The sequence below is a fragment of the Hydra vulgaris genome, chromosome 10 (assembly GCF_038396675.1).
Source record: "Hydra vulgaris chromosome 10, alternate assembly HydraT2T_AEP".
Lineage (NCBI taxonomy): Eukaryota > Metazoa > Cnidaria > Hydrozoa > Anthoathecata > Hydridae > Hydra > Hydra vulgaris.
This window is the reverse complement of record NC_088929.1, coordinates 19,161,542-19,174,888: the sequence shown is the minus strand read 5'-3', so window position 1 is coordinate 19,174,888 and position 13,347 is coordinate 19,161,542. Positions and strand designations below refer to the sequence as shown.

At 26.8% G+C, this 13,347-nt stretch overlaps 1 protein-coding gene across 3 annotated transcripts in view; it reads right to left on the bottom strand.

Annotated features, from left to right (window-relative positions):
* The window catches only part of LOC101236248 (SH3 and PX domain-containing protein 2A), a 56,478-nt gene that overhangs the window by 30,201 nt on the left and 12,930 nt on the right, over positions 1-13,347 (bottom strand). For all 3 annotated transcript variants that reach the window (XM_065807428.1, XM_065807426.1, XM_065807427.1), the window contains exons 3-5: positions 9,425-9,473; positions 3,939-4,015; positions 3,175-3,296 (exon numbers count right to left, since the gene is read on the bottom strand). In XM_065807428.1, the coding sequence (XP_065663500.1) occupies positions 3,175-3,296; positions 3,939-4,015; positions 9,425-9,473 (248 nt within the window). The remainder of the gene's footprint in view (positions 1-3,174; positions 3,297-3,938; positions 4,016-9,424; positions 9,474-13,347) is intronic.

The following is a 13,347-nucleotide window of genomic DNA, read 5'->3' as shown; positions in this document are numbered from 1 at the left end:
CTTGTTTAAAACCTTGATTACTTTTAATTAAAATTAGAGGTCTTCTATAAAGTAAGTACGCAGGTATGGGATAAAGAAGGTTTACACAAAAATGTAGGAATGCATACAAGGGAAGGGGGATAAAGACAGCTTAAAGAGGGTTAAGGTTAATAAAGGGGGTTAAAAAGTACATACGTGGTTTTACTATTTTATTATTTCTTGTTTGCTGCATATCTTCAAACTTAATTTTTTTTAACAAAAACATTGAACTTCACGAGTTTAAAAAATCAATATTTTGTTATGTAACTGATGTAAATGTAGATGTTAAATTAACTTAAAGCGTAGAAAGCATACAGATGCATACAAGGGGGGAGGAGGTCCAAAATCAGTGGTTTTGCTGTGTATGTACATTATTGATGCCCACTAACTTTTCTCACCTGCTCAATAAAGAGAGGAATGTATTAATTAACAGAAGGGTCAAAATTTTTCAAAACCTAAAATTTCGTACCATTTACGTAAAAGATTTTTATGTTATTAATGTATTTACATAATCAAGTTGGCACATTTAACACTGCAAAAAGTCAATTTGATTTGAAACTTCAAACTTTTTATTTTTTTAATATTAATAAACAGTGTAAGGATTCTAATAAACTATTGTGTTAGATAAAGCCACAAAAACTAATATACACCTTTTATTATTAGTTTACAATAAGGTGTTAAAGTATCAGCGATCAACTTTTGTAACAAACAATTACCTTTCCTTAGTATAGTAGGATTTTGGTCTCATCAAATTTATTTTTATCATAAATAATTTTATAAATAGCTTCATTATAATCATATCTTATATATTTAGAACCACTATATTGTTACCTTTATCAGGTTTTAAAATAACTTATTTTGTTTAATTTTTTCAAGAATACAATATATACATTGTGCAGTTTTAAAAAGTTTATAATTACTATAATAAGAATTCGCAACTTATGCTAATTCAGTTTTTATCTTACAAGAATCTTCTTTGTTCTTTAAATTAAAATTCTGATTGATAAATAATTTCAAGAAAAAAAAATCACTCTTAATAAAAGTCTCAAGTCTTCTTAGGGTTAGTTGTTACTTGAATTTTTAAATATCACTCTTAATAGAAGTTTTAAGTTTTTATTAGCTTGTTAAAATTTTTATTAGAAGTCTTAATAGAAGTTTTAAGTTTTTATTAGTTTGTCATAAACTGTCATAGTTAACTAACATAATTAACAAACCTTTAATTCATCATAATATTTTTAAAAGAAATTAAAAGTTGAAACTGAATATTAAAAGAAATTATAAGAAAATGAGAGCATAAAACTTCATATGTAATATTAGCTATTGAACTTACAGAACTGCCTACCAAGCTCTGAAGTCAATTTGTAGTGAAATTTAATAAAGGAAAATTTCATTAGAAGAGTTTAAGCATTTGAAAGTTTGAGAGCAAATATAATAAAATCAACAGTGTGTCCTAACAAAAAAAATCCTTATTTTCAATGTTTCAATAATCTTGTTGTGTTAATAGTGATTGGTGCACTATAATCTTTTTCTCAATGGCCATGTATTTTGTTAAAAATCTATAAAAATATAATTTTTATAGCATTTAGCATTTTATATAATAATTTCATAATTTAGCCAACTTATTACTATTTTTTTTTTAACACCACTACACCATTGCAATTTAATGTCGATTACACAATATGGATACCAAGATGTAATAGTCTAGTTATACTGTTTCTTCTACAAAACTGTTATTCTGAACAAAAATTTTTTTTCTATAATACCTTAGAAATTGCTAATGCGCTCTTCAGTTGTTTATAGCATTTTAAATTAAAAGTTATATTCTGAGGTCTCAATCAATGTGATCAAGAATAATGTAAAAGATTTTTGGATATAGCGTGTAGCATTCATGATGGGAGTTAAAGTTTACTCACATTACCTTGCTATTCCTAAGATTTAAATCTATAAGATAATCAATTAACTCAGTCCATTCAACAAAAGAATTAAAATCGTTCTGCCAATCGATTTTGTTATGTACTAAAATCCTTACTATTATAATTTTGAAATAATGATAGCTAGCAGTTTAGTATCATATACATATGATTTATATATATATATATATATATATATATATATATATATATATATATATATATATATATATATATATATATATATATATATATATATATATATATATATATATATATATATATATATATATATATATATATATATATATAAATTAGTAAAAAACACTTATCTAACATTTATCTTCTACTTTAAGTTTCACCATTGCTGGATCATCAGGAAGAGTTACTAGCTCTTTCTGATGATCCAGCAATGGTGAAACTTAAAGCAGAAGGTAAAAGTTAGATAAGTGTTTTTTACTAATTCATTATTGCTTTGTTCTTTAAGAACATTGAGCACTCTATTTGTAAAATACACTAACATAATTTATATATATATATATTTATATATATATATATATATATATATATATATATATATATATATATATATATATATATATATATATATATATATATATATAAATCTTGTAAAAACAACTTTTGATATGTATTAGGTAAATTATTGATGAAAATTAAAAAAAGAATAAGAAACGGGACACATTGAGTCTTCTTCTTTACACTATCATTCACTGCTGACCTCTCATGGAAACCATATATACACTCCATTACAAAATTTAGCATCTGCTAAGATTATTTGCATTTTGCAGCAACCAAAACTCAATTTTGCATGACTTGTCATTCAGTAAAGCTTCATCCTTTTACTATAACCATGCTCAAAAAACTTTAATTTATCTAGTTTTTTTCCCTTGAACATTGATGCTTCGGAATTTACTTTAAATTTTGTTGATAATAACTAATAATTTAATAGTAATAAAATATCTTTTTTTTTGTTGATAAAAAAAATTTAAAAGAATTTTTTAAAAGAAATTAAAAATACAAAATTATTTGAAAGTATTTAAAATACAAAATTATTTGAAAGTATTTAAAGAACTTTACAACATTGCTTGCTATATACATTAACTACTGTTGGAAACAGTCTAGAACAGCCTCCTACATATTATTTTATATTTATAACATTTATAACATTTATTGCAACATATATATTAATGTTTATTTATATGAATAAAAATTTATAAATACTGACTTGGTACCAGTGGATTTATCTACATTTCGATCAACATTTGTTCGTTTATCAGTACCCCATAAATCAAAAAAATGAAAAACCAAGGATGACTTGGACACCTCATCTGGTAATTGGATAATTTTCTAAAGTAAAAATATTTAAAATATGCTTTACAAAAGTCAGAATAAAATGAAACTATAATTAAAATTAAAATAAAATCTAATTTTAAAAAACAACAAATATATATCAAACTATAACTATATTAATAAAAGATTTCTACTGTATTAAACATGTTCAATTAAAATTAATAATGAATCTATACAAGATAGATTTTTATATGTAATTGACTATTTTTATAAGTTAAAAATTAGTACAAAGTCAATTAATTGTCCAATGCCGTGCCGTGTTAATAGATTGTTGTTTATAATATTAATTTGCTATTTTTGATATACAGCAAATACATAGAGCCAATGTTAAAATTTATAAGCAAACGTAAGTATATTTCAATACAAAAATAAAACCTTCAATAATAGACCCTATAAAGTCTTTTTAAAATAATAAACGCCTTTTGAAAATGATGGTAATTTTAATACAATTAAGAAAAAGTTTACATTTTTGACTTTGTTTAAAAATTAAATAAGGTTGCTTTTGAATTTCTTTTGAACATGAAACTATGTAAGTAAAATATTTTAAAAAAAAAACATTGAAAAAATATGAAAAAATAATAAAAATAACAAATAAACATTAGAAAAAAAATCTACAACAACTACAAAATTAAAACATACCATACAAAAGTCTTCAACAGCCTTACAATCTTTTTCTATGCCAATTTTTTTCAAAATTCCCCAGTGAAACTTCACAACTAAATAATTTATAAAAATTTATTTTATTAAATCTCAAGTGAGTTCTTTAAGTAATTAAAGTTTTAGAGAAGATGGTTTAGAAAAACGGTCAATGAACCAATTAAAATATTAGTAACTATTTAGAGAAGATTGAATGTCAACTTTTAAAGCATTTTTAAATAATGGAGTTTTTCTTTTTTATTCTTTATATGATGACTTTAAAAGATAAAATAACGTTGTCTTGGCCAGCATTTATATATTTTTTTTAAATGTTAACATCTTCAAAGGATTTTATTTGTATAAATATTTTAAAATAAAATTTCTTTTTATGGATTAATTTCTATTTGTTGAAAATATATTTATTTTTACGATATTTCGAGGAAATATTGATACACTCGTTAAGGGTCTTGAGTGACCCCTAAAAAAAATTTTTATTCAAAAATTTTTTTAATTTAGTATTAATTTATTACATAAAACGCATTTAGGGGGTGGTAGCAGGCAATTTCAAAAAAAGTTGTTTTTAGAATCACCCTAATGTGTGATATATATATATATATATATATATATATATATATATATATATATATATATACACACAGTTGTGTGACAATTTATTGTGGCTACCCACATTTTTTTACATTCTCAAGTTTTAAAGTCTAATATTTATTATTTTTTTGTGATTTATGTACTCAAAGCAATTTTTATTTAAGAAATGGGTATTTTTTTGACAAATAAAAGACATTTAACAAATTTTTAATAAATTTTATTATTCAAATATTACTACAAATATATTTAAGATTAACATTTAGCAATTTCTCCTTTTGCCTCTATAATTGCAAGAACTCTTTTTGGCATATTTTTGATGCATTTTTTAGCCATTTACTTCAATTGTTTTTATGCTCCAATGGTGAATAATTCTTTTTATCAAATACACTTTACTTGTAATTGTATTTTCTTTAGATATTTGCTTCTTTAGGAGCACCCAAACATTTTCTAAAGGATTTAGGTCAGGAGAGTTTCCTGGCCAATCAAGTAGTGAAATATTTTGTTCTGATAGATATTTTTTAACTGATTTAGCCATGTGACATGGTGCCCCATCCTGCATAAAGGTTTTTTTTTCACCTGGACTAAACCATTCTGCCAATTGTGGCAACAATCTTTGTTCCACAATTGGCAGAATGGTTGTTCCACAATTGGCAGAACGCGGGAAAAGAATACTTACCAAGATTGTTCTAGAACAATCTTGGTAAGTATTCTTTTCCCGCGTGGTGTTAGGATTCTCTTCTTTCTACATTTACCAACCCTCTTTGGCATCAAGTTCTCCATATTAGTCATTTTTTGTGTATATTTTGTACAGAAACCCGCGAAATACCACATTTTCTGGCAATTTCTCATTGAGAAAGATTAGCATTTATTAAAAGTACCCTGATTTCAGCAATTTAATATATGTATATATATACATTGTATATATATATATATATATATATATATATATATATATATAATGCATAATATATGTATATATATTATGCATTATATATATATATATAATATAAGTAATATATAATGCATAATATATGTATATATATTATATGTATAAATGTATATATATGTATATATATATATATATATATATATATTTATATATATATATATATATATATATATATATATATATATATATATATATATATATATATATATATATACACATATATAAATATACATTTATATATATGTATGTATATATATATATGTATACATATATATATATATATATATATATATATATATATATATATATATATATATATATATATATATATATATATATATATATATATATATATATATATATATATATATATATAAATCTCACCCAGTTAAAACTGGTGCCATGGCAATGATTTTTAAATATGACTTGTTTGTGTTTACCTTTAGTTTTATCAGAAGATAATGAGTTATTTTAAAATAGCGGCATTTCTTTGAATACATGAATTTTGCAGTATATGTAAACATATCCTTTTTTAGTTATGCAAAGAAAAATTATTTTATTTAAGATTTTAATAAATGTTTCAAGTTGCAAATACATCCTTATTTATAAATATTTATTGAAAATGATTTAAACTATTTTAAACATTTAGTAAGTTATTTAAGTAACTTTAATTCTAGTAGTCATTAAATGTTCATAAAAGAAAAAATTTTGACCAATACTTACAAATAGGATATATTACATATTATATTTAGTATTTACAAAATTAAAATCATAGTAATTACACCTATGCTTACCTCTTCTATTTTAATAGTTATTGTCTATTTATAATAATATATATCTATATATAATATAATAAACTATATATATATCTATATATAATATAATATATCATGTAAACAATAACTATTCGAATCAAAATATAAGCATATGCGTATTTACTATTTAATTTTCATTTTGATTTAAATATTAGCTATTCCAGGGCTTATTTTAAATAAAAACAGCTTAGCACAGTAGCTCATCATGACTTTGAGGTCATAAAATTGTCTTTATTATTTTTTTTTTTCTTATCGACATCAACTTTTTTAAACTACCACAATAAAATAAATTACCGCAAAACAAGTTTAATTTACTAATCAATAAAAACAAATCTGGAAGTGTTATTTTGTAAATGTATATATTGTAAAATTTCTATTTTGTTTCAATTTTTTTGTTTTTTAATATTAAATAAAGAAAAATACTATTACATTGTCATTTAACAAATTAGTAACACATAAATTTGGATGCACAGTAAAAAGCTTTGTGACTAATATGAAATCATTGCAAGTATTGTAATCTGAAGGAGATATAATAATAACTTATGGGTCTGCTGCTCATATGCTAAAATTTTTAGCAAATGATCTTAACATTGTAAATGTGAGCAAGCATATTACACAGATAATAAAATAATTCAAAAGCAAAATAAATATCAAGCAAAATAAATATCAAGCTGGAGCAAATTATAGAGAAGGTGGAGGAACAAAATTACTACTTCCTACTGAAACATGCTGGAATTCTGTATGTGATTCACTTGAAAAATATGCCAATAACTGGAGCATCAATTTGACAATGCTTGAAAAAATAGAGAGACTTAAATCCCTTGATCAATAGATAAATAAGTGACATATAGATAAAATGAAATGCTGAATATTTGTTAAAAACATTAAAACCAATTAGAGTTGCTCCAGATAAGTTGCAAAGGGATCAAACAAAAAAAAGTGGCACTGTTGAAATTTTTAAAGAGCTTACAAACATGTTATCATTTTTATCAACTGAAAAAAAAAATTGATAACTATATATCTTCAGACTGTCAGTGATGCTCATTTCCTTGCAAACATGCTAGATCCTAGATATTTTAGATCTTATCTTTATGAAAAGGAAAATAAAGCTGCAATGACCTTTGCAGTTAAAGAATTTAAGAACTTGTTACCAATAATATTGAAGTTGAAAACCAAATCTGCTCCATTTGATAAAAGCTTTATGTGTGAATCTGTTTTAAAATCTGTTTTAAAAAATCACCAATAGAATGGTGGAAATCTCTAAAACCTTTGGACTTTGATAATGTTGCATTATCATGGATATCGAAGGTATATCTTAAATTGCTAGTTTAGATGAGCACTCTGACGTCACACTGAAATAGCCTGCTGCTAGGGGCTTCAGCACATAAATCGACTGACAAATAGCCTGACTCGCAGCAGAGTGCTGCTACATTGACTGAGGGCTTGGGATGGGGCAGCAATATTTTCTTTCATTATTCTTTGTTTTTTTCTTCTTTCTCTGAAAATGATGTATGCTATCAAGATAAGTAAAACTAGTGAGCAAATGCTCATTTAAATCAGCTATAGAAGATATATATTTAAATCAGCTATAGAAGATATATATATATATATATATATATATATATATATATATATATATATATATATATATATATATATATATACATATTTATATATACTTGTATATGTTTAATTTCATTTAAGGTCATCTAAGTATAAATAACAAAAATGAATGTGCATTTCAATTTTTAGAAACTTTTTTTCTCAAATAATATTTTTTGTCACCTGTGCATAAGAATCATAAAGAAAATAATAAAGTTTATTTGAAATCTGCTAAAATAATTTGTTTGCAAAACAGAAGTTTTGAAATTATGCATACTATTGAAATCTAAGATAAGTATTGGATAAAATGATCAAATTAAGCTTTATTATTATTAAGAGTCCCCAAGTTAACTATATTTGAAAGAAAAAAAATTCAATTTGCAAATATAAAGTACTTTTTTACAAAAAAGTACTTAATATTTAAAAAGTACAATTTTTAAATATTAAGTACTCAAAATTGATGAAATTTCAAAATACTATAACTTTGGCCACTTATTGATTATGCAACAATGCGCCTCTTAATAATAACAACAACAATTAGCAAAAATTTTGTGAAACGCCGATTGTGAAAAATGTATGTAAATCAACTACAAAAAAAATAATAATAATAAACTTGATTGCACCACACCTTAATAATTTGTCTGCATATAAAAAATTCAAAATTGTGCATATTATTAAAACTAAAAAAAAATTATTATTTTTTATATTGGTAAAACTTTTATAAAGGAAAATTATGTGTAACATCCATTATATATGTTGTGTTTGGCAGAACACATGCACCTCTCACATTCTCCTTGCACGCACAATTCACATGTGCTCACAATAGCTCACAATCAGGAAAGTTCAGGTTCAAATCTTAAGCCTCTGGAAGGACAGCAATAATTAAAATTCTAGTTGATTTTATAAACCATGACTAAATAATTTGCACTTGCTCAACTTCAGGTTTTAAAACAATTTTTGAACAATATACAAAATATACAATCTAAAGATTTTGTCTTCTGACAAATCCATGTCTAGGCGTGTACAAACTGGTTCAGCAACAAAATTTTATCTAGAAAAAAAAATTAAAATCTATTCTTGCATTTACCAACTTCAAAGAAATGCACATCAAAGTAGTAAAATTTGACTGTAGCAAGACACTTTAAAAACTGTTGTGCAAAGTTAAAAAAGAATTATAAAAACACTTTAAAAAGTAAAGCGTGAAAGTGCAACAACTTCAACAAGAAAATGAGTGATTTTAAAGATAAATCATCACCATTGAACACTTAGAAATAACAGCCTAAACCAGGATAATAATAAAATTTGAATTATTATTAAAAATTATATAAAAAAAAGATTTTAGGCCATAAAAGAACTTTTATTTACTATTCAGCTCTTAAGAGACCTTAAACTTAAACCACAAGAAAGTTTGAACTTTCTAACCTTGATGTTACAAAACATACAAGAAAAGACCAAATTTAATCTTTTCTGTGGCAGCATAAATTGCTAAACTAAACACACGAAAAAAATTTACTTACATGGCATAGTTGGAATACGATAACATTTAAACATTTCAACTAAGATTGCCTAAATAGAAAATAGGATGTTGATTCAAATAAAAAATAGGATGTTAGTTCAAATGTATGTAAAATATAGATGTATGTCATTACTTTAATAGCATTATTATAATTAACATACATATCTTTTAATACTACAAACCTTTTAATATTATAAATTATATTATTAAGATTGTCAACATTGCATATTAATTTCATCAGGCCTAACTGTTTATGTGTTTGTTTGAGCACTAGTTCTATTAAACATCAAGTCCTCAGAATTAAGAAAAACGAGGTCGACAATAAATTGCTGATCTTAAATTGTTAGAAGTTGACATAAAAAGGTTACCATAAAACATAGAAACGAAGTTGGTGAATTTTTGCCAAACTCAAACATTTGTTTATTTTTCATAAACATTATTTTAGAAAGTATTTTAAAAATGCCAAGAAATTACTATAAAAAAATTGAACCCAAGTATAATAGTAATAGTATGGAAAGTGCTATTATGTTAGTAAGTGAGAAAAAAAAAAAGACCATTTAAAATGCTGCAGAAAATTTTCTGTACTAAAGGAAATATTGAGATTGAAAATTTTAAAAAGTAATCTCAATGCAAACAAATGTTAAGATCAAAAAAGAGTGTTGAGTGATAATGATAAAGCTATGATTGATGATGCCGCTCAGTATTGTCAAAGAATTGGTCTTCCACTAGATTCTTTTGACATTTGTAGTCTAGCCCAATTTTGCACAATAATAAAAATGAAAACTCCTTTTGAAAATGAAGTTACTGTCAGGTCAGGTTATCCTGCTACTGGTAACATGTAACCCAGTACAATCTGCTTCATGTCCTGCTGCCTTGTAGGATACGCTTTTTTAGGCAAAGGCTAAGAGAAGCCAACTCTGACTTAAAACACCTCACTAGCCTTTACTCAACCTTGGTTGAGTAAAGGCTAGTGATGGTGCCTCGATAAAAATACTCATCTTGGGCAGATGTTAAATGCATCTGGCTACTGTCTTGTGGAAGGCCACCTAGGCAAATACTTAAGGGGGAAACAGATACTATCTGTTGACCCACCTCTCACCCCTTCTTCATCTATTAGACTGGGGCAGATGTATTTATAATAAATTGTTCTCAGTTAAAGATGTTGAATGCTGGATCTTCTTGACTCAATGCATGGGTTTTGTGTCTGTTTTAATGACTAGGCAACTCATTCTATTATCTCCTAATGAGGGTAGAGCTCTAAAACTCAGCTTTATGGTTCTGAGGCTGGCTGGTAGTCAGGTTTCCCAAACTCTGTGTAGCTCTCAAGGAAGTTGATTCCATCAACAGCTGTAAAATATCAGAGTACTAACAGTGCCATGTTGCATATGGATGGTGACCCTGTTCATACTTTTGGTGTGCATTGTCAAGGCCACATTTGGAGCCTTTTGTTACAGCTTAGGGTTTATTAATAGTAATGAGGAAATTGCTTGGACTATTAAATAGTGTACTGAGAACTATCTGTGCTTTGAGTCAAGTTCTTTAACAAATTCACTAAAGTATCATAAACTATAAAACACAAAAAACCATCGCCATCAGCAATTTCTCTAAATCTATCATTCATTAATACTCGAGGTCTTCAAAGTAACTTTTTTCTGTTGAGTCTTATCTCTTATAAAGTTCACCAGACTTATTTGCTCTTTGTGAGACTAATTTCAGTTCTGCTGTCTCATCTTAAAATCTTAGTGTTGATGGTTATCTTTCTTTAATTTGTAAAGACTCCAATAGTCAGATGCTTAGCCTGGGCATCTACATTCATAAGAATTCACCTATTTGTTAGGGAAACTAAATTTGAATCCACAGACTATTCTTTTGTGTGCTTTCTTTTAGCACCACTTCACTCTATTGCCTTTATACTTTGTTTTATATCACTCTCCTTCATCTCAAGACTACACTCTTTTTGATGTTATTTCTGATCAATTTGACTTAGCCCTTTCTCTTTATCCTTTAGCCAATATCGTTGTTGTTTGTGACTTTTTTTTTGCTTGGACTATTAAATAGTGTACTGAGAACTATCTGTGCTTGGACTATTAAATAGTGTACTGAGAACTATCTGTGCTTTGAGTCAAGTTCTTTAACAAATTCACTAAAGTATCATAAACTATAAAACACAAAAAACCATCGCCATCAGCAATTTCTCTAAATCTATCATTCATTAATACTCGAGGTCTTCAAAGTAACTTTTTTCTGTTGAGTCTTATCTCTTATAAAGTTCACCAGACTTATTTGCTCTTTGTGAGACTAATTTCAGTTCTGCTGTCTCATCTTAAAATCTTAGTGTTGATGGTTATCTTTCTTTAATTTGTAAAGACTCCAATAGTCAGATGCTTAGCCTGGGCATCTACATTCATAAGAATTCACCTATTTGTTAGGGAAACTAAATTTGAATCCACAGACTATTCTTTTGTGTGCTTTCTTTTAGCACCACTTCACTCTATTGCCTTTATACTTTGTTTTATATCACTCTCCTTCATCTCAAGACTACACTCTTTTTGATGTTATTTCTGATCAATTTGACTTAGCCCTTTCTCTTTATCCTTTAGCCAATATCGTTGTTGTTTGTGACTTTAATGCTCATCATACTGAATGAGCTGGCTCTAGTGTCAGTGACTCTGCAGGCGTTAAGACCCACGACTTTTTCCTTTCTCAATCTCTAACACAAATAATCAACTTTTCAACTCGCTTTCCACACAATCTAATTATTTGCCTTCTCTACTCAACTTATGTTTAGTCTCTGATCTTAGTCAGTGCTCAGTTTCTCCACATTCACCCTTAGTTGCATCTGATCACGGTTATTATCTCTTTTTATGTAACTTCTTGGATTCAGGTAGGTATGGAATCCTTTATTCCCTCTCGATGATTCCAAGTCGATTCTTTGTTCCCTCTCAACGATTCCAAGCTTCACTCTTCTCCATGGTTTATCTCTCATTGCTGCTGTAATTTCCAATCATAACTATTTACTTTATATCCATCAGCAAAACAAATCTCTTAGAAAAAGATTTTGTCTAACACCAAAGCCCACTATTCTCAGGTCACCAAATCTCATATTTCATCACAAAAATCAGGCTCTTGTGACTTCTGGAGAATCTTTAATAGTATCTATAACAAGGGTAAATCTGTTATTCCACCTCTCTTGTATGATTCAAATTTTGTCACCTCACCTAAAGACAAAGCTGAATTGTTTGCAAAAAAATTTCTCATCAATATCATCACTTAATTCCACTAGTCGCGTTCTACCTGATATAGCCGACAAACAGGTTAATCCATTGCCTGACCTTCTTATCATTTCAGGTTCTGTATCACTTCAGGTTCTGTATCACTTCAGGTTCTGTATCACTTCAGGTTCTGTATCACTTCAGGTTCTGTATAAGTGATTTTCTGCTTAGACTCTTATACAGCGTGTGGTCTGGACAACATATCTGTTATAGTCTTGCAGAAGTGTTCTCCAGAGCTGTCATCTATACTTTCAAAACTATTTAGCAAGTGCTTATCAGAGTCTTATTTTCTAGCCTGCTGGAAAGCAGCATCTGTTATTCCTACTTTCAAAAATTCTAGAGAGCAGTCTGACTTGTCTAACTACCATCCCATTAGCCTACTTATTATCATAAGCAAGGTTTTTGAGTCTTTAATTAACAAACACTTAATCTCTCATCTTGAATCTATTAACTTTTTGATCATCAATATGGATTTCAATCTTCTTGTTCTACTACTGATTTGTTAATGGTAATAACGGATAGGTTTTCCCGTGCATTAGATAGTTGTGGAGATGCTAAGGCTATTGCTCTTGACATTTCTAAAGCTTTTGAATAAGTTTGACATGCTGGTCTTCTCCAAAGTTCTCTTCTTGCAGTGTATCAGGTAACATCT